Source organism: Chaetodon trifascialis, chromosome 20 (assembly GCF_039877785.1).
Source record: "Chaetodon trifascialis isolate fChaTrf1 chromosome 20, fChaTrf1.hap1, whole genome shotgun sequence".
NCBI classification, from domain to species: domain Eukaryota; kingdom Metazoa; phylum Chordata; class Actinopteri; order Chaetodontiformes; family Chaetodontidae; genus Chaetodon; species Chaetodon trifascialis.
Window position 1 is genome coordinate 1,784,355 of NC_092075.1, and position 20,874 is coordinate 1,805,228.

Here is a 20,874-nt window from a genome sequence, read left to right on the forward strand (position 1 = left end):
TCTCAGCGTCTGTGTTATATGTTCTGTTTATGCGCTGAGGCTCGCCTCCCGTCCCCGGAGGCTTCATGCTGTTTCTTCACTTTGTGCACATGAAGATCCCACAGGCTGAGGCCACTCGCCGTCCTGCGTCTGCTCCTGGGCGGTCTGTCCTCACACAGCGCTGACATGAGGACAATACTCGAAAACAAAAGAGGTGGGACAGAGAAAGTGTGTTTGTTAGAGGGAGAAAAGTGCTGAGTCGACGGGGGCGGGCTGGGGTTCGGTGGGGGTCGTCTGACTCATCCGTCCTGAGCTTTTTACCCACAGAGACTCACAGACAGCCAGACTAAACCCGCTTCCTCACAGAAATGTTTGTCACGGTGGTCTGTCTGTTTCAAACGCTGCCAGCTGAGCTTCATTAGAGATCGTCACCCTGTTTCTCTGCAGCTCCTTCTCATGAAGTCATTACAGGCAAAGTTTCACATTCTGGGGGACAAGCTTCATCACTTCCTGGTTACGAGTGAGATCAAACTGATGCCACCCTCATCGTCTGTTAGCTGTGAAGCATGAGATGGTTATCATCGTTTGACACGAGGGAACGGGGGGGCACTGAAGTAATGGACATGTTGTGTCCTTCCAGGAGTCAGGACAGGGTCTGGACCAGCCCCCTTTTTCCACAACATGAGTCACATCAAGTGATGTCATCGAGTGGACCGCAGCCAGCAGGTCAAGTCCCCCCCCCCCCATTGGTCACACACACAGCGACATTATCACTCATTTGAAGTCGTGCTTTGGACGCCTGAGGAGCAGAAGTCCAGTGTTCTCCTTCGTCTGTTTTGGACTCCTGAGGAAAACATCTGGCTGTTTATCAGCTGAACGTTCCACTGCGTGTTTGCCTGTCAGGTTTCTGGTGCTGGACAGGAAGTGTTTGCTGCCTGATACCGCCAAAAGCAACACGATGACAGCATGAGCGTGAACCAAAACATTAAAACTATGAGCCATAAAACTGAAACAAGGAGTCAAAAATGATCGATGACTTCCTTCACACACATGAAGCCGTCCGTCGTTAACAGAGACATTTGAATGCTTTAAATTTGGTCAGCTGGACATGGCGTCCCTCTGGAGGTCATGTCACGTCCTGTGGCCTGCTGAGTTTGGGCGTTCCTGAACTAACAAAAGCTCATTCCTCCTCATGGGAGGAGGCAGGATGCAGACTGTGGGAGATTAGAGCGAAGCCAGCGGCCGGGCTCCAGGCCAGCGCTTCACAAGTTTGATTCCTGTTGTTTTCTGGGTGCACTTTAGCACATTTTATCGCTCTCTGGGCACCGAGCAGTCAGGGAGGTGTTCAACAACAACAGGCGGTGAAAGGAACATGAAAGGAAAGGACATTAATGTGTGTTTTCAGTCAAATGTCAGGTTTTAAACGTGTCTCAGCTTTGTCAGTTTGTTTATAAAGAGACACAAAAAGGGACCGTCTGATTGTCTTCACACATGATACCAGTTTACCGTCTGGTGCATGTTTCAGATCTGTGAAGCTAGAACCAGCAGTCAGGTACAGGATGTGTGTCTACGAGCATGTGCAGGACGAAGTAAAGCACGCATGAGAGAGAAACGTTGTGTATTTTGGTCCATCAGATAGAGGAAGCTGATAAACAGCCGATAAAGTTCAACCCTGCAGCACTTAAAGCTCATGAGCTCACTGTGCATCGACAGCTCGTCTCTTTGTGATGAAAGTCGAGCGAAGTCAAACTGTGGCGCTGGAGGAAAAGCAGCACTTTTAGACCATTTCTTCAACAGCATTGAACTTTCATGGACTGAAGTTCCACTAGTGGTGATACAGAGCTGAAACTGGCAGTAATAATAGACGAGTGGATGACCTTCAAGTCTTTTAGTTAAGTAAAAGAGCAACAACACAGCGTGAAACTGAGAAAAGCTTTGACAGACAGGGATCTGTGAGCGTCTTATTGGGGCTGCAGCTTCTGCCAAAAGGCCAATCTGTAGAGCTAACAGTGGATGACGATATGAAGACTCCATGTCTGAAGCTCTGACCCCGGGTGGACAGCAAACAGTGGCTGCTAATCCACATCGCAGGTTTTGGAGTCCCTGTTACCTGCATGTGTTATATCAGAGGAGGCGGGCAGGCCGCTAATGTGGAAAGCAGTTCACAGCAGGGACAGGTGAGCGCAGAGCAAACCACACGACCTGCTGCTTCATCGCCTGAGTCTTCCCTCTACGGATGAGGCTACGCTAATGCTGTCGCTAACAGGCTGAAGCTCTGTGGAGGGTCCAGAGGCAGAACCATCGCAGCACCATTAGCACAGGACAATTATCTTTTTGTCTGAAATGAGAACAAGTTCATGAAATTGTGGAGTGAAATTACAACAGGCTGCATCCCTCTGAGCTGTGGCAGCGTCGAGGTGTAAAGCTGAAAGCTCAAGTAACGTGTGTTTGAGTAAATGACTTCGTCCCATTGCAGACTGGATGGCGTTCACAGTGTCGCTCTGTTCTCGACTCACTGTAAAAACATGCCATCTGCTCTGCTTTCAGGCTGCGGATGATTCATTTCCTCACGTGACACTGATTGTGAATATGTGCTAAACTATGCCAGAGACTCCAGAGGAGACTTTTCCAGGAGACGGAGGACTTTTTCCTCACTTTCGTATCTCGATTCTGTGAGGCGATCGTCAGCTTCCCGTCTTCGTAATGTCGTGGAATGTAAAGGCCAAACGCACAAACCACAGAAGGCCAAAAACACTCAAATTCAGCTGTCCAAAAATGTCAAATAGAGACCTGCAGGAGTCAGAAGTCCGAGGAGCAAAGAGCTTTTATTGCCAGAAACAAACGGGAACGCTGTCGGAAACGCTCAACAGGCAATCCTGATGAATTCCAACACTGGTCAGCGCTCCGTCTTTTATACAGTCCAGCCTGGTGTTCACCACGCCCCTGGGGGCATCTTCTGTTTTTCGTAAAGTTACTCTAATTTTACACCATTACGTTATCTTTTGGCGGCCGCTCTGCCCTGAATCTCCCTCTTTCCCAGGTCTGTCTTGTTACATTAAAGGTGCATCCTTTTTATTTTCTCTCTATTCTTCTCAAATTACACCATCATCTTGAGGCCTTTCTCATCCTAAATTAAAAAAAGATTCACAACTGCATTTTAAACAATACTACTGTCATTAAAGGCACTTTTGAGATTATATGGAATCATAGTGAGATTATATATTAACTCACAGTGTGATTGTAAGAACATTCAATCCATTAACGATCATAGTAAACACAATTATAAGAGTATACATGCTTAAGGCTTTGTTCGGGCAGCGAGGTGATGTAAGGTCACACAGAGCAGCAGCTGCCAGGACGCCTTCAAGGCCACGAGGAAGATCCCAGAAATCCCCAAAATCCTGATCACTCCACCTCCGTCACAGTGCATCAGCTGTTACCAGGTGTACAGTATCACATCTTTAACAAAGCCACTATAATATCAGGCTCAATAAATCACGTGGACCGATGTCTCTGTGTGTAAAAGCTGTATTATTTTATTATTTGTCCGCTAGGGGGCAGTGGAAACCAGCAGCAGGTGTTTGTGATCACCTGGTAAATGTTATTCCAGTGTCTCTTTAGCTGCTAAATGCTCCACTGTGTCCACCAGCTAGCTGCTAACTTGCTAACTGGGTCTGCTTAGTTTAGTCTATCTGAGCTGAAAGGAGCCAAAACAAGCTGAAAGACGCTAAAATGCTCTGTAGAGCTGAGGGGAAGAGCAACATCATGAGCGGGTTAATCACCACGAGAGACGGCGTTCATATCACACACATTCAGTTCACTGCTGATAGAACGTCACTGATCAGCGCAGCTTCAGTCTGCTTTTAGCTTTATATTTACACACTTCTTCCTCTAAAGAAGTGTGTAAAACATGAGTGAGATGGCTTTTATATCATTCTGATGTCAGAAAGCATGCCAGACATTTCTGAATTAAAGGCTTTAATGGTGTTTACGTAACCACTGCAGAAAGCAGCAAAAACAGAAACAGGAAACGTCCAAATCGTCCATTTATCTGAACCATCTGTGTCTCCTGGCAGTGACCCTGCGCCTCGAGGGAGTCGTCCTTTAAGACTTTCTTCATCAGTCTAAGCACTGTGGCAGCTGCTGCTGAAATATTGGGAGCTTTGGACAACATGAGCAGAAGTGGACAAATGATGACAGTGTTAAGTGGCCTCAGCAGAGGAAGCAAGTCGTCCTGTAATGAAGGGAAATGTCGCCCTCTGGTGGGGAGAACTGGCAGCTCCTGTTACCTTCCCTGTTTTAACCCCCTGTGCTGAGAGGCTGTTAGTGTCTCACAGCATCACGGTGTGTGTGAGGGTCAGGCTGATGGACATGTCCCGCAGTCTGCTCTGCACCTCGGTGTCTGGAGGATCCTCACGTGGAAAAGCGAAGCTGATTTGCTGCTTGTGTTTTCCACAGATGTGCTGATGTTTGCAGAAGTCAGACAGGAAGGAGGTGCATCGTGCTTCTTCTCTGACAGGCCTGAAATAAATGTGTGATTTCACACTTATTGAATGTTGCTTTCGTTTGTGTTTTCGTGTGAAGAGATTCACTCACGCATGAAATGCTTTGATTCACGTTAAATGGATTAATTGTATGTATTTATAGGCAAAACGACTGTTTTCACGTGGGAACAAATCGGGCAAACTGGTTTTGTATCTTCCAGAAAACAAAACCTCTGACTTTGTGCAGCTTCTCGTCAAACATTGAAACCACGTGATGTTTGTTTGAGACCACATGAAGAGATGCGCTCCCTCCTCCTCCTCCTCCTCCTCCTCCTCCTCACTATGAGTCATCTGCGATGTTTTCTGCTGGAATTACGTCACAGGAGGGAAGTGGGTATCACATAACGGCGAGGGTCTGAGCTGAACGCGGGGTGGGACAGAAACACCTCCCCCCTCATGTAACAAACAGGACGGAGGTCACAGCTGTGATCAGCTGGACGCTCGCGCTCTGATGAGGCTCAGATAATAAAAATAGAAGAATAATACCTCAAACTGTTTCTTGTAGGTATGAAAACAAGATGAAGTTATGATAAAAAGATGTACAGCTGCAGGGAAATTCACAGACTGACATCAGCTCGTTGGGTCGCGTCAGTGCACGACTTCCTAAAGCGTCTGTGAGCCGAAAGATGGACTTCAATACAACATTTCTCTGATGGGAAGATAAAGTGTGAGCGGATGAAGACTAAACAGAACAGCTCATGTTCAGGCAGACTTATCATGTGCAGACAGACGCTTCCGCGCTCGCGCACTGACGCGCTTGTCACTGCAGGCATCGCTTCGACAGAAAGTTTCCAAATGTCCGACATAAATCATGCAGACATATTTCTATTTGACGTAACGTGCAGCAGCTTGTTGTGACTCGAGTTTGCAAAACGCCGGAAAAGCCTAAAAATGTTGGAGAAGGTTTAAAGTGAAAGAAAAGAGGTGATAGGAGAAGCCGTTCCTGCGGTCACCTGATAGAACAGGTAACAATGCTGCAGGTGAGAGGGAGAGGGGTTGCTTCACTCTGTGCGTGCAGTGCGTGTTAAAACAGAAACCAGAGGCAGCCACATTCCTGCTGAATCACTGAAGATGTCAGGGTTTTCTCGGCGGGGGGGCTGCTGTTTGTGGGACATGGATACACCCACAGAGCAGCAGCGGGCTGAGGCGACACCGAGCGGCACGAGGCTGAGCGCGAGCCGCAGAGGAGGAAGAGTCAGAGCAGAGAGCCGGTCAACATCAAGACGACATGAGGAAACTTCTGCTTCTGCTCGTTTTTGTTCTCTGTCTGAGCGACTCCCTTCAGAAAAGAGGTGAGAGCTGAGAAAAAGATTTCTTTTATCTTCTTCTTTGAAGTTCCTTCATTCTGAAACATCCAGCTGTCTTCAACACCAGTCACGTTAACTTTAATCTTCATGTGACTGACTGAAGGCGTCAACTACTAAACTAAACTAAACTAAACTAAACTAAACTAAACTAAACTAAACTAAACTACTGAACTAAACTAAACTAAACTAAACTAAACTAAACTAAACTAAACTAAACTAAACTAAATTACTTCTTTACTAAATGAGTGAACTGTGGTTGATTCACATTGAGGAAACACAACAAGCTGTAACTTGCACAGAGGTGACTGTCCCTGATTCACCCTGACAGCAGTTATGGATCATGATCAGGGCTGGAGCTGAAACGATCGATCGATTAACTGATTGATCGGTGATCAGCATTCTGTTTGTCTTATCTGCTGAACGTCTTCGGCTGGTGGACTGTCAGCTGGATGAAAACATCGATCTGTGAGGTGCCACCTCGAGCTTTAAGCTGTGTCACAGCTCATTGTGCAACATCCTCGGTGTGTGTCTGATCTGGACGCTTTGATTGATGTGTGCTGCCTCACCCTGTCCTCTGAGACAAATGTCTGTGATGAGAGACAGAAAGGCTACTCGAGATGTAAAACTGTTCATTGATTAATCAGGATCAGAATCTGTTTTATTGACAAATTATGTGAACACATACAAGGACTTTGCCTTTGACTGGTTTCAGGTTGCTCTCAGTGTAACACAAAAGAAATAGATACAGAAAGTAATCAGGGACAAGAAAGCTGAATAAAGACATCAAACTAGAAAACAGGTGCATATACACCTGAAACAGGTGTGAATATAGACTGTAAACATGTGTGAAAGCAGCTGTTTCTGTAAACTGTAAACAGTACAAATAGTCCAAAGAAATGCCTGAAGTGGGAGTTTGTGGACAGTCCATGTGTGAGTGCATGTCCATACAGCGAGCAGGACTCTTATTTGACAGTGCTGCTTGATCTGTTCATGTAGGATGAAGGAAATAAAACATGTGGACGCCCTCTTCGATCAGCTGATGGCACATCCTGTTCTTAAAAACAGGCTTTTACCTCTGCGTGAATTCCACTTCAGTCCATATCTGTTTGTAAAGTTGTTAAGAATAATTGTTTACATAAGAGCGAGTGAGGCTGAATAAAGTGCTCCTGTTTGTGCTGCAGGGAAAAGGAACAGCTCTGTGGTCGCCGTGCCCAGAACTTTTAAAGGGGACCCCGTCGTCTTTGAGACCAACATATTTCATGTCCCAAACGGGACACAAGCTCCCCTTTCATCCCAGCCCCCTCCAGCCCTGCAGTCCCTGAGCAGCAGCGCAGTGGGCTTCCTCCGCGGCCCGCTGAGCACCCGGGTCATCCCCCTCATCTACGTGCTCGCCATCGCTGTCGGGATCCCAGCCAACGTCGCCATCTTGTGCACACTGGCCTCTAAAATCAGGAAGGTGTCCTCTGCCATCCTCTACTGCAGCCTGGCCGTCTCCGACCTCTTCCTCCTCGTCTCCCTCTTCTTCAAGGCTTACTACCATCTCCATGGAAACCACTGGGTGCTCGGAGAGGCTGCCTGCCGGGTGGTCACGGCCTGTTTCTATGGCAACCTGTACTGCTCGGCCCAGACGCTGGCCTGCATCAGCATCAAGCGCTACCTGGCCGTGGTGCACCCCTTCATGTACAAACGCCTCCCCAAGAGGATGTGCACGGCCTGGGCCAGCGTGGCCGTGTGGGGGGTCTTCGGCGCCGCCGTCGTCCCTGAACTCCTCATCCAGCAGAGCTATTGGCTCCCTGAGGTGGGCCTCGTCACCTGCCACGACATCCTGCCCCTGGACCACGACTCCCACGTCTTCCTGCTCTACTACAACCTGGTTCTGACCATTCTCGGCCTCCTGGTGCCGCTGCTGGTCACGGTCGTGTGCTACGCCCGAATCGTCTGTGAGCTCAACCGATCGCACCACGACTGGGCGACCTACATCCGGGCCAGCTCGCTGGTGTTCGCCATCTTCCTGCTGTGTTTCACTCCCGCCGCAGTGCTGCACCTCCTCCATCACGTGCAGCTGTTCGCGGATGGGTCCGAGAGCCTGTACGTGCACTTTAAAGTGGCGGTGTGTCTGTGCTGCCTGCACGCCTGCCTGGACCCCTTCCTCTTCCTCCTCATGTCCAAGTCTGCAGGCTCCACTCTTCGCTTCAGGCCCTTCAAAGGGAAGACCCTCAGCCTGTCTTTCTGAAGACCTGCATGCTTCCAGAAACTGGTTTTGGTTTGGCAGGTGAGGGAGAGGGAAAAAATCTCTGTGGCTGGAATCCAAAGAGAAAGCAAAAGGACGCGTGTTCTCTGCAAGCAGAAGACATATTTTTATATAGAAATACTGTTTTATTGTGTGAGAGAGTGACAGATAGAGGAAATGAGAGGTCTGATGGTAGCTGTTAACCTATAAATATGTGTGTGTGTGTGTGTGTGTGTGTGTGTGTGTGTGAAAGGTGAATATTTTTGGTATTAACTTCTCATTCTGTGTAGCACGGACGATAAAATAACTGTATTATACTGTGAACCTGACCGGCTGTAGAAGTCTGTATGTTCCTCTCATCACATTTAAAGTTCTGACGTTCGTTTGCTGAAGATGTTTCCTGAAGAGGAGGATGAACCATTAACCTCCTCTTTCATTGTGATGGCATTTCCTGTGACAGGATGTCGAGCGACACGCCAACACGCCACCAGACGTATATAGAACTAGAATAAAACAACATCATTTCCTGAAATCATCCATGACCTCATCTGTCCGGAAACAACATAAAGTCTGTGGCTAAAATCTAAATATGTCAAACATACAGTTTTGTTAATATTGTATTAAACTTTCTGATAGAAATGTGTTTAAGGAAAGAAGTCAGTCTGCCCCGACCCCTTCTGTAGGACCACCACATGGTCGACCTTTATGATAAGAATAAGCACATTAAACTTTATTTATTTATATGTAGAAAATGAAAAATAAAACCAGACAAGGCAGATAAAATGATAAAGGACATGAGCGCAGAGGAAATAAAGACAATAAAATGAAGTGAACAAGATCAAATAGGATTAAAAACAGTGTAAGCACCGAGTGTGTCTTGGTTTCTTGGTGTGGATTAAAATCCTGATCACCTTTAGTCGTAAACCGTGACCTGGGATTAACCAGCAGGGCTCCATCTGCGGATCTTAATGGTGGAGAGGGCTCGCGCTGGGTCAGCTGATCAGAAATGTATTCAGGAGCGAGGCCATTTAAGGCCCTAAAATTAAAGAATCGATGTGAAATCTGACGACGCAGGGATGCTCGCAGAGGTATGACGTGGCAGCAGCATGACCTGATTTTAGAGATTCACGAGTTGGAAGAAACACGACTGAACAACACTTTGACGTGATGATGGAAACGGAGCTCAGCATCAAATATGACGTCTGGATTTAGCAGCTGGAGGAAGATTATCTGAGAGACCACGAACATCAGCGAGCTGCTGGTGGATTCGAGGGTCCGGACAGAATGACGTCAGGCATCATCATCATCATCACTGAAGCTGTTTCAGGTTCTTCAGTGACGCGACCTGGAGTATGTTTCTATACATCTGTGCATTAAAATCTTTGTCGTTAAAGTCTTTGCAGTAGTCAGTACTAATCTGTATCTGCAGCAGAGGACAAGCTTTTATTGTGCTGTAAATATTTTTGTATGCTAAGAAAATACATGAGAAACATGTAGGTGTGTGGTTTGTTGTGTCGGTGTGTGGTTTGTTGTGTCGGTGTGTGGTTTGCTCTGGAACTTGCTTGCTCATGGGGGAATTGTTGGTTTCTTTGTAGATAAAAGAGCTTGGTCTGTACCAGCTCTATATGGAAAGTGTCCTGAGACAACTTCTGTTGTGATTTGGCGCTATACAAATAAAATTGAATTGAATTGAATTGAATTGAACAAAGACTCATTTCTTCAGTGTGATGGTCAAATGACTCATTTCACACCTTATAGATGACGAGTCTGACATCACTGCTTAAATAAACAATAACATTACATGACATTGATTTAAAAGGGCCAGAACCATCACTAATGTTATAATAATAATAATAATAATAATAATAATTCAATCGAAGAACCTTTCTTCTCAAATGTCCTCAAGACAAAAATGAGCAGCGAGCAGTCATTCAGTTATTCAGAAGTTAAATTCATTGAAAAAAGGCTTCATCACAGTCTTTTAATAACTCCTGATTAAATATGAGCCAGTCCTGGTGACGTTTGTGTAAATGGCGCCATCTGCTGGTGGAAAGGGATGCAGCCACATTTGGACAGGATGACAAAAAGGCCCAAAGCTGTTCAAATGAAAGTCTTTATTCAATATGCAGACACCGGAGGAATCCACCTTTACACCACAATCACTTGAGCCTTTTCTTATCAAAATAAATCGTATCAAGGACAGGTAGCTGTTTTCACACACACCTCCACGTGTTGTTCCACAGCAGAGGCTTTAAAACTGAAAGTCTGCCCACTTCACCCCCGCCGCAGTGACTCTACATAACGATTCTTCTAACTGGACGCCGTCCCAGACGCAGAGTGGACCCCTGCCGCCACATCACGCAGCACAAACAGTCACCTCACCGCGGGCATGCCCTTTCACAACGACCTAGAAGACACGTGTCCACAGCAAGTCTGACAACACACGAGAATGATACATTCACCTTTGACCCGGGAATCACATGTCTGTCCCCCCCGCAGAGGGACAGCCAAGACACCAAAATGGAAGAAGCACACACAACAGAAGGACTTCAGTAACAAACATGCAGGACTTCTTTTTGGAAACAGTGTTCAGCACAGGTTTGGTGGAGGATGCAGAAATGAAGCATCGAACATGCTCATCAGGAAAGCAGATGCACGTCTTCATTCCAAAGAACTCATCTCAAAAGGAAATGGCTGAGTGTCGGAGGTCACGCTCTGCACAAATGACCTTTTCAGAGCGAGAGGTTAGACCCACATACCAAAGATCATCCTCAGAGAGTTATTTTAAGATACCTCCGTGAACCTGCGCTGTTCTTCACCGACTGGAACTCAGAGGAGAAGCTGGTCCAGGGTTTCATTTTGCAAATGATCTAATGCGTTTTAACATGAAAGCACTGACACAGTAGCAGCAAGAGCTCCGTTCATTAGAGGTTTTAAAGGGTCTGTTCACCCAAATCTCAAAAAACACACATGGACATTGTTCCCCTCAGTGTGGTGTCCCCTTAACTTTCCCCCAGAATCTTAATTTCTCCAGTTTGGTTTCTGATTAAACACCTGAAAAACTCCCATTAGCCTCAGCTGTATTTTCTGATTAGCGCTAATTAGCAAATGTTAGCATGCTAACATGGGAAAAAGTAATATTGTCACCATGATATGCATTATACCTGCTAAGCATCAGCATGTTAGCATGGTCATTGTGAGCATGTTAGCATGCTTGCATTAGCATTTAGCTCACTGCTATGCCTCAGCATAGCCTCTCAGAGCAGCTAGCATGGCTGTAAGATAAGATAATATTTAATCACCTCCCCTGCATTAATGCATAAAATCTGAACACATACACAAAAAACTATTTGCATGGTTAGTACATAAGTAAATATATTTTTTAAATTTGGGTGAACTGATCCTTTAAACATGGCTTTTAATTTCATTTCATCACGTGGTTCAAATCCTCCACAAACCCCAGCTCCTCAGTGTAGAAAAAAACATGGAATAAAAAGAAAAACTTGTCTTTCTACACATGAGATGTACTTCATCTTATTTGTATGGACACACACACACACACACACACACACACACACACAGATAGAGAGAGACGCACACACACACACCGCAGTATCAAGAGATGAGAGACCAGAAAAGCAGGACAGAGCAGCAAAGCTTCCAGCGAGGTTTGGAAGGAGAGACGGGCTCGACGGAGAGAGAGGCACGACATTTGAGAAAGGCCTTTGAGTGTCGGAGGGAGCAGCAGCGAGGCAGGAGGAGATAACCGAGCAAGAGGACAAGACTGGATGAGAGACACCGTGAGCAAACCGAGACAGCGAGACAGATAGAGGGAAAAGGAAACAAGGACAGGAGCAGATTATAACGGCCGAATATAAATTCTTCTCGACAGATCAGATTGCAACGGAGAGCGAAGCCCTTCATGGTGAGCTCGGCGCCACGAGACGAACACGACACAGACACGAGAGAGGAGAGAGGAAGCGTTCAGACAAAAGGTTTCCAATCTCAAAAGTCTCTTACTGTAAAAAGCAGAAAATGTAAACTTCTTTTCTCTTTAGAAATGTAGCTGCTGAAGTTGCCGGTTTTGACTAAACTACTTTATCATTATAGATTTTTTTTTTTCCGTATGGCCTTGTCATTCTCGAGTTGCGGCAAAAGGCTCAAACGTCATCGACCGTTGGTGGAATACTGATCAAAAGCGCCGTCAATAAATAACAAATATACAGCAAAACATTAAATAAACAGATTCACATATAAACAAGCAAAATCATTTTCACTTGAAGGGACAGTTCCACGTTTCGAGTTGTTCAGCAGCTAGTTAGCTTAGCTTAGCTTAGCTTAAAGACTGAATGCAGAGGGTAGCAGCTAGCCTAGCTTTATCCAAAGGTAAGCAAATCTGACTACCAGCACCTCTAAAGCTCACTAATTAGCATCTTGCGTCTGTTTAATTTGCACAAAAAAAAGTGTGAAAATGACAAATTTTGGTTTTACCGACCATAAAACCTCACAGCTAACTTCTTTTTGAATGAAAAAGATCTAATGTGTTAACTGCTGAGCTTTACAAGCGCTTGTATTTTGTCACTGTACCACTGGACAGGGCTAGGCTAGCTGTTTTCCCCTGCTTCCAGTCTTTATGCTAAGCTAACTAGCTGCTGGTACCTTCACCTCCCAATCTGTCAAACTATTCCTTTCGTCTGCAGAACGTGGAGCAGGATTTGGAGGGTTGCCAGACGTCGGAGCCTTTTGCAGCTTTGACACATGCATTTGTGAGTCGCATGTGTGAAACAGTTCGTGGTGGATAACGAGCTGCTGATATACGAGTTTTAACACCACAGGAGCCTTTTCACCTTGAATTCCTGCATTTCTAAGCTTTGATTGTAGTCTTCAAACCCGTCATATCGTCAGCTCTCTGTTGAGTTAAACTGCATTTCATTATCTTTTATTTAAACCAGGTGTTTCACTCAGAAATCAGAATAACCGTCACTTGTCCTGCGTTTGTTTCAGCGTTATTCATCAAATAATAAATACTAGAAGGATGACAGCACACAGCTTGTTTCAGTGATATTCAAATAAACCACAGTCCGTAAATGATGTTATTCGGTCGACTGAGTGAACACCTGGTGAACAACATCCTGCTCTGCGTTGAGGTCTACATGAGGACGTTGGCGCGTGTGTCTGGCAGTCGGAGCCCCACCAGCCCGCCGCCAACCAGCACGGACGATGCCAGCAGGATGGGGATGGCCTTGGTGATGCCAACCAGGGAGCCAAAGATCAGGTTTCCGAGCACCGCCGCCAGCTTACACATGGCGTTACAGAAGCCAAAGCCGGTGCCCCTGAAAGCAAGAGGACAAGGGGGACGTGGGAGAGAGTGGACATGTTATTTCTGGATTACATGAGGCTGGGAGGACACTGCAGTGCTCATTGAAGCTTAGACTTTATTTTTATTCTCTCTTTGCTCTACGAGAGAGCGGACGACAAAGATCAAAATCAACATCATCAGAAAACAGATAATAACCAGTGAAAGTCTGCAAACTCTAGAAAATGCAGCCACACTGAACTGTGGCGCTTTTTTACTGAGATGTTAGAAATTTTTCTCAAAATGTTTTGACATTGCAGAGTTGCCCTCTTTCTAATCTTTCTTAAATTGTGCTGGATTCTCATGACGAAAGCTTGTTATCACCTACATCTTACTATTACTGATAAGTACGCAAACTGAAAATCTCCACATGGCCGACCAGAAGAATCAGATGATGAGTCCAGGTGAAGCTCTCACCTCCTGTCTGTCGGGTACAGCTCTGTGGTGACCACATCCAGGGAGTTCCAGGCGGAGATACTGAGGCCGTTGTAGAGGCAGAGCATGAAGATCATCATGGACTCGCTGGTGCCGAACCAGAGGAAGAAGCAGCTGATGCCCGACAGCACCATGGAGCCTCCTGCAGGACGCGACACGACACATCTTTTAATCTCACACTCAAAACAGCCTGGTCCACCTCACAGCAGGCTGCCGCAGGTACACGGGTCAGAAGACATCAAGACTTCTGCACGGGAGCGGCGGCTATTCATAGCTCAAAACAGAAAGTCAGAACAGGACCTCAGCGAGCAGAGAGAAAGCTGCATCATACCTAACATGCTAAGGCGTCCTATTTTGTCCATGAGGAGGGCAGAGACGATGTTTCCGGGCAGCACAGCCAGCGTTCCCAGGAAGTTGACGAAGTAGACCCAGTAGGCGCTGTAATCGTCGTCGAACGTCATCTGACAGCCCGTCTTATTGTGGTGGAAGGAGCTGTTGATCACCTTTGAATTTGTTAGTTTGGTGTCGTCAATATCTGGAAACGTGGGAGACAGAGGAGAGCAGAGGTTTCTGCAGAGTGTCTGAATAACACACAAGGACACGTTTCATTTACAGGTGGATTTCAAACTGCAGTAACGCGTCTCAAACACTCCCTCTAAAAAGCTTTACCTCATTCAGATTTTTAAAAAAGAGCCAGTTTGGGCTCAAAACACACCTTTTCTAAATATAACGCACTAAAAAACCTTAAAGAGCTGATGAGCAACGCTGAAATGTATGAGAATTATTCACTGTCCTGCTCAGAGCTAGGTTAGAAAGTGGAGCAGTTAGTTTAGCTTAGCATAAAGACTGGAAACAGGGGGAAACAGCTAGCCTTGCCCTGCCCTGGAGTGTCTGGCAATCTCATACAAGACATAACACGCTAACAAGATTTAACATGGTAATTCATGAGCTTTAGAGCTCTGCTTTGACGGAGCCAGGCTATCTGTGTCCACATCTTTCCAGTCTTCATGCTAAGCTATGCTAACCAGCTGCTAGCTGTAACTTCACATTTAGCACATCTAAGATTACCCCAACACGTCTGTTTCTTTAACCTCAGTGAGCCTTTCTGGTTAACTACAGGTTAAATGAAACATTTCAGTTGAATATTCAGATTTTTAATGTGATTCATAAAAACGCCTCCTCCTCTCTCTGCATGTGTGTCGCCTCTGTGAATGAAAGGTTTATTAATAACTTCAGCTGCAGCAAACAGAAAACCTCCCTGCCTCTCTCATTCTGTCTCTCCTCGTTCGTCTCCACGCTCCGCTCTCCAGAGACACATTGCCGGGGGCAAAGAGACTTCATTTCCCATGGGGCATTACCGGCAACCCGATGTGCCCTCACTGTTTCCACGTTCAGCGCTTTCCTGAGTGCTGGAGGGGGCTGTTTCCACCCGGCGCTCCCACAAGGTCTGATTCAGCTCCGGAGCATTTTCCCTGCCCTTCGCTTTCCTTCCTGCTTCCAGCCTCAAAATGAAACGCTGGCACTTTTATAACACTGGATTTATGAAAGGTGCGATTCGATGTTTCTGGTGCTGATGCGGACGCCTCGATCAAAACAAAACAGGATGTGATGAATTAATCAGCGTGTGAACGGAGGAGGCTCACTTCAGGAAGTTAAAATTCAGCCGCTCAGAGATGTTTTTGTACCTCACTGTCCTGAATTTTTGCAACATCTGATGGGAAAAAAGCATCAATCCAGGAGCGTTTATGTGCTTAGAAATGGCCATTTCAGTGCTGTGCAGCCGGGCGGCTCAGCTTCTTTGTTAACTACAGTCGTGTGAGTTCAGAAAGGCAATCTGTGCAGGGCCGCAGAGGTTAAGCAGTCATTTAGTGGCATAAAGCACAGCCATAAACGCTCAAACCCATTCTTTCTTCCCCGGAAGATTGGACGTTAGACCCAAAATGAACTGTCAGAAAGAGGCTGAGTGAGACTTATGTAGGGCCGCTGTGGTGTAATAGGATTTTCTGCTGGAGTGGAGAGCTCTGCACGCCGGCGTGCTTCACAGGTGCGCGCTCGCTCACCTGTGTTGTAAAAGAAGGAGTCCACAAAGGTGCAGTTTTTGAAGAAGGAGCCGACGGAGGAGACGTCCTCGAAGTAGCAGTTGAGGAAGGACGAGTCGATGAATGTGACCGACTTGAACTTCATGCTGATGAACCTGCGGCGAGGAGGAAATGAACACAGGTAGAGACGATCAAAGGAGGGGACAGGGACGGGAAACATGCTTCATATGGACTCAAGTGACATCACTGGAGGCAGTTCAACAGATTTGGTGCAGCGGCCTCTGGAGCCTGAAAACACGCCATACAACCTTTAACACCTGAGACAGACTCTGAGGACAGCAGAGGGACGTATCCAAGTACATTTACAAGTACTGCACTTAAGTACAAATTTGAAGTACTTGTCCTTCTTGCTATTGTATCCTGTTGTATATTTGTACTCTGTCACATTTCAGAGGAAAACACTCTGGACAAACAGCAGTATACTTTAGAGTATTAGAAGTATAATCAAAGTACAGAAAAGTACACATTTACTTTTTGTGCTTTATTTAAAGTGGTATTTCAAAGTACTTTATTGTAAGTGTATTATGAATTGTACATAAGGTTACTTTTTGTACTAAATTACAAATATTTATAATAAAAATAAAACTTTAAACACTTTAATAAGTATACTTATTTTCAAGTCCAGTACTTTAATTTCATCTGAAGTATATTTAAGTATATTTCCAACACATTGTTGATATAATACAATTGTACTGCGAGTGTGTTTCGAATGCTCAGGATTCATGAGCATTCGCTCAGTACATTTGAAGTTTGTAAAAGTTTAGTAACAATTTAGCAACTGTTAACACTTAAAGTATACTCAAGTATTACTCAAGAGGTACTCAAAGACTGCTCAAATACTGCAGTCTGAATCGGCTCCATGTCGACCAGCTGGGACTTTAAAATGCGTCTTATCTTATTTCAACACGAAAAATAGAATAATTTAATACATAATGTGACAAACTGCATGAAGAGTACTTTGATTTTTAATAGTATAAGTACATTTTGCTGCTAATTTTCTACTTCATCTTTGAATGCAGGACTCGTACTTGTGCAGTATTTCACCGGGTGATGTTTCTACTTTTACTTAAAGATGAGTACTCTGTCCATCCTTTAGCATCTGTACAGCCTGTTATTGATCTGTATGATCTGCTGCTGTGCACGGTATCATGATATCGCTCCTGATTTAATCTGTTCATAAACGAACTCTCTGGTCTCCGGTGAGGATGGAAAAAAAACAAAAACAGCGTATCCATGCGTCGTCTTTCTGGCCTTTGTGTAAGCGAGAGTCATAACCAGGAGGAAGAGATGTGTGAACGGGCGAGAGAGGCAGAGGAAGAAGGGGAGAGAGAGAGAGAGAGAGAGAGAGAGAGAGAGAGAGAGAGAGAGAGAATCCTTTTAATTTCCTGCCTTCCTGTGTTGGAGATAAAGGAGGCAGGACTAATATTAGCGGCGGCGGCGGCGTGTTGTTTGTGGGAATGACGAATAGCCCTGCTCTCCCTCGACGGGACGCTGTGCTGATGGAGGCTCAGGGGTTTGGTCACTGTGAGTGAAGCTGCAGATGATCTGAATCCTTTCACAATCATTGATCCCTTTGACTGACATCCAAACTTTACCGGTCATTGAGAAACTCTCCGTTTCTGTGGATCTGGTTCTCCAGGGTGAAGTTGAAGGTGAAGTCTTTGATGCATTCGTTGTTGTGGATCTTCACTCTGGAGGCGTACTCGTCGGCCTGGAGGTGCTTGATGACGTCCGGGAACCACACAGAGAGCCCGTAGAACCTGCACACAGAACAGCTGATTCACCCAGAATTCACCACGTCACAGGACGCACTGACGTCGTTCTTATACTTGCTCTTTGATGAATTTCTCAATTTTTTTTTGATTATCCTGAACTTTTAGCCTGATCCTCTGAATGATCTGAAGCTTATTGTGTGTGTCTGGAGACATGCATACAAATAAATTACACTGAAAACCTTATATGACAATAATAATATAATAAATAAATTCATAATAAAACATGCAGCCAATCAAATCCCATACATGTAAAGATTGCACTAATATTTTCAATAAACTGTGTGAGTTTACCTTCCTGTTAGCAACCGAGCTGCTAACTGAGCGTTATCCGACTCGTTAGCGTTAACTTTATTTCTTTCTTGCATGAAACGATGTAAAATGATGCACAAAAAGAGAAAAAAGATGATGTTTGGGGACGGCTGGCTAGCATGTTAGCAGTTAGCTTTCCAGCTAGCCCTGTGAGCTAGCACTGCATCAGCAGACTTCCAGAAAGACAGATTAATGTGCACATCTGTCCAAATCAGTACAACGTAAAGTTTGTTGTGGAAATAACCTGCAGAAGTGCAAAAGTTCGGCTGTTTGCTGCTCTTTCCTCCTCTGAGTTTGACTGTCTTCATGCCTGAGGTGGCTTTGAGCAGCACATTCATAAAATAATAATCAATCTCTGGACTGAAAAAGGTTGAAGGTTTATTGCAGCACCAACTAGTGACAAGAGACAAGACAAAGAGAATAAGAGGATCCAAAAAAACGAAGGCAATAAAAGCAAAGCAGCACATAATACAGCCTGCTCGTGTCTCTTTGTAATTTTAGACGATCATCCTCGGGGCTAAAACTTTCAGACAAGTACGTCCTGTAGTTCATTAAAGCAGCCAGCACAAAAAAAGCCAAATGACACCTTCTCTGAAATAGGTTCTCTCTTTCCAATCTAACCTGTCAGCATCCATCAAGAGGAGAGAAGAGAGAGCATCTGCCTCTGCGCTAAGTACTCCACCAAAACTGTTATTAAGCTGGAAAGCAGCGATGGCTCAGCAAAGTATCACTGAGGGCATCGTTCGACGTGACAGAGGCGAAGAATAATAACGCAGAGAGGAGCAGAAGAAGCGCTGAAGGTGACGTCAGCGGCTGTGTGCACAAAACCTCTTACCCAAAAGACAGAGTGAACCAGACCGCAGCCAGTTTGATGGTGTTGTCTCTCACTGGGTAGTTGAAGCATCTCATGAAAGTCAGCCAGATCTGTTAGGAAAGAGAAAATAGTTTTACTCGATTTAAATCCTAAAAGCCTCGAAAAGCAGCGTGAAACAAACAAGAAGGGCGCCTCGTACTCCTCTGAGCTCAGCCTTGATCTTGAAGAGGACCTTGAGCGCAGGGTTGGCTGACTCATTCTGCATCTCCACCAGCTCGTCCAGCTGTTTGGGGATTTTGATCCTGTTCACCTGCAGGGGGAGACACTGAGCTGTCACCTGCTGGCGGCACTGCGGCGGGGGGGTGCGAGCGCTTAAGGCCGACGTGTACTCACGGTGAAGACTCTCTCGGGCTCTCCGCGGGCGCGCATGTTGGTGTCGTGGATGTGTTTGAGCACCATCCAGGCCTCGTCATGTTTTCCCATCTGAGGGGCAGTTAGGTGACATTATGGGCTTTTTAATGCATCACATCAGGAGCTCCACATTCATCTGAGTGGCTGAAGCTTGTCAGCCAGACTGGCCTTTTCCTGGAGTTTAACGCTTATTTACACTCTGATCACATCAGTACTTTGCTTCTATATTTCTGAACAGATTTGACTCACAGCAGAAGTTATATGTGCTGATGAGTTCAATCATCTTCTCCTTCATTTACATTCATGCTTTCAAACCCTCCAAAAACCAACACCTCCTGTCTACTACCCCTCAATCAATCAGGGCTTCAACTTCAGCCCTGTTTTTTTTAGCCTATATTTGTTTACAATTTGGCAAACTGACACCCTTAAAAGTAGAGCCAATTAGCTGTTAGCACTTCCTGCTCACAGCGTCAGCGGATGGTCAGCTGTCACTGCAGGAGCACTGTGACACTGAAGAAAGTGTAAAAATGTCAAAATGACATTTATTCAGTGGACATCAGAGATAAAGACATAACTCAATGAATCTAAAAATGTGTTCAGATTTGAGCTGTGACTCGCAATCAGAAAGTGAATTTTGATGCAATTAAGCACCCAATTAGGTTCCTTCATTGGCTCCTGCGATGATTAACTTCCCCTTGTCTTTTTTATGCCTCCCATCACTCCCACACCTTCCTGGGAGGGTTGAAAACATCTGCATTACTGCAAAGATGAACTCCAGGATATAGGATATGAATGGACGGCACACCAACAACTCCACACAGGTTTTGAAATTCCCTGATATCCTCACGAGTCATTATCATTGTCATTACGAGAAATAATGGCGCTGCCAGCTTCACAACATGTTTGTCTTTCTCTTACCTCCAGGAAGAAGCGGGGGCTCTCAGGCATGAAAGTGAGAGCTACCACTGCAGAGACGCACGGCAGTGCGCACACCACCACGAACACTCTCCAGCTGTGGAACTGGTAGGCCGAGCCCATGCTGAAACTCCAGCCTGCACCGAGAAGCAGAGGCACGGAGAGAGTCAGGAGTGATGCGTTCAGAGTTCAGAAACGAGCGGTCAGAAAGGCTTTTCCAGCTCCTGTAGCTTCTCTGAAGTTTGAACTGTTCAGCACCACGGAGAGAGGTGAGGGCTGCGTTCAGGGCGCAGATCCAGAGGTCTGCATCTGCACCATGATTCACACAGGGCTGACACGGCCTGTCCAAAAGCTCAAGAAATCCAGAATTCATTGTTTAATGCAGTGTTCGATCAGTCCTCGAGAAGTCAGGAAACACCGTTTGGGATTTTATCACAAAGGGTTTCTAATGTTAAAGGGAACAGCGGAAAATATGTGCACGTGTTTGTGCACGCTGACATGATTTGACTCTTCAGCAGCTGTTTGTGTTCATGTGCTCAGTCGGGTGTCATCAGCGAGGGCTGAATTTCACCTCAAACAGACAAATGAAAAAGCTTTTCAGGATGTAAATAATGAAGGCAGAAACTACGGTGTCTGATCTTTTCTGCAGCCTGATGTGTTTTTAGTCTTTGTGCAGAGAAATGAGAGCCGTGTTGGTTAA

General features: G+C 45.6%; 2 protein-coding genes across 2 annotated transcripts in view; one reads left to right on the forward strand and one right to left on the reverse strand.

The window, feature by feature from the left end:
• The first annotated feature begins 5,666 nt into the window (after positions 1-5,666).
• On the forward strand, positions 5,667-9,757 carry LOC139348813 (proteinase-activated receptor 3). The gene is made up of 2 exons (XM_070989165.1): positions 5,667-5,815; positions 7,012-9,757. Exons 1-2 carry the CDS (start codon positions 5,752-5,754, stop codon positions 8,061-8,063), a joined length of 1,116 nt encoding a protein of 371 aa, XP_070845266.1. The 5' UTR covers positions 5,667-5,751; the 3' UTR covers positions 8,064-9,757.
• A 398-nt stretch (positions 9,758-10,155) lies between these two features.
• Positions 10,156-20,874, reverse strand: part of LOC139348881 (synaptic vesicle glycoprotein 2C-like) — a 36,358-nt gene continuing 25,639 nt past the window's right edge. Inside the window, exons 5-13 of the mRNA XM_070989268.1 lie at positions 20,178-20,311; positions 19,242-19,331; positions 19,048-19,158; positions 18,870-18,958; positions 17,546-17,710; positions 15,912-16,045; positions 14,183-14,386; positions 13,834-13,993; positions 10,156-13,393 (exon numbers count right to left, since the gene is read on the reverse strand). Of these exons, the coding sequence (XP_070845369.1) occupies positions 13,210-13,393; positions 13,834-13,993; positions 14,183-14,386; positions 15,912-16,045; positions 17,546-17,710; positions 18,870-18,958; positions 19,048-19,158; positions 19,242-19,331; positions 20,178-20,311 (1,271 nt within the window). The 3' untranslated portion in view covers positions 10,156-13,209. The remainder of the gene's footprint in view (positions 13,394-13,833; positions 13,994-14,182; positions 14,387-15,911; positions 16,046-17,545; positions 17,711-18,869; positions 18,959-19,047; positions 19,159-19,241; positions 19,332-20,177; positions 20,312-20,874) is intronic.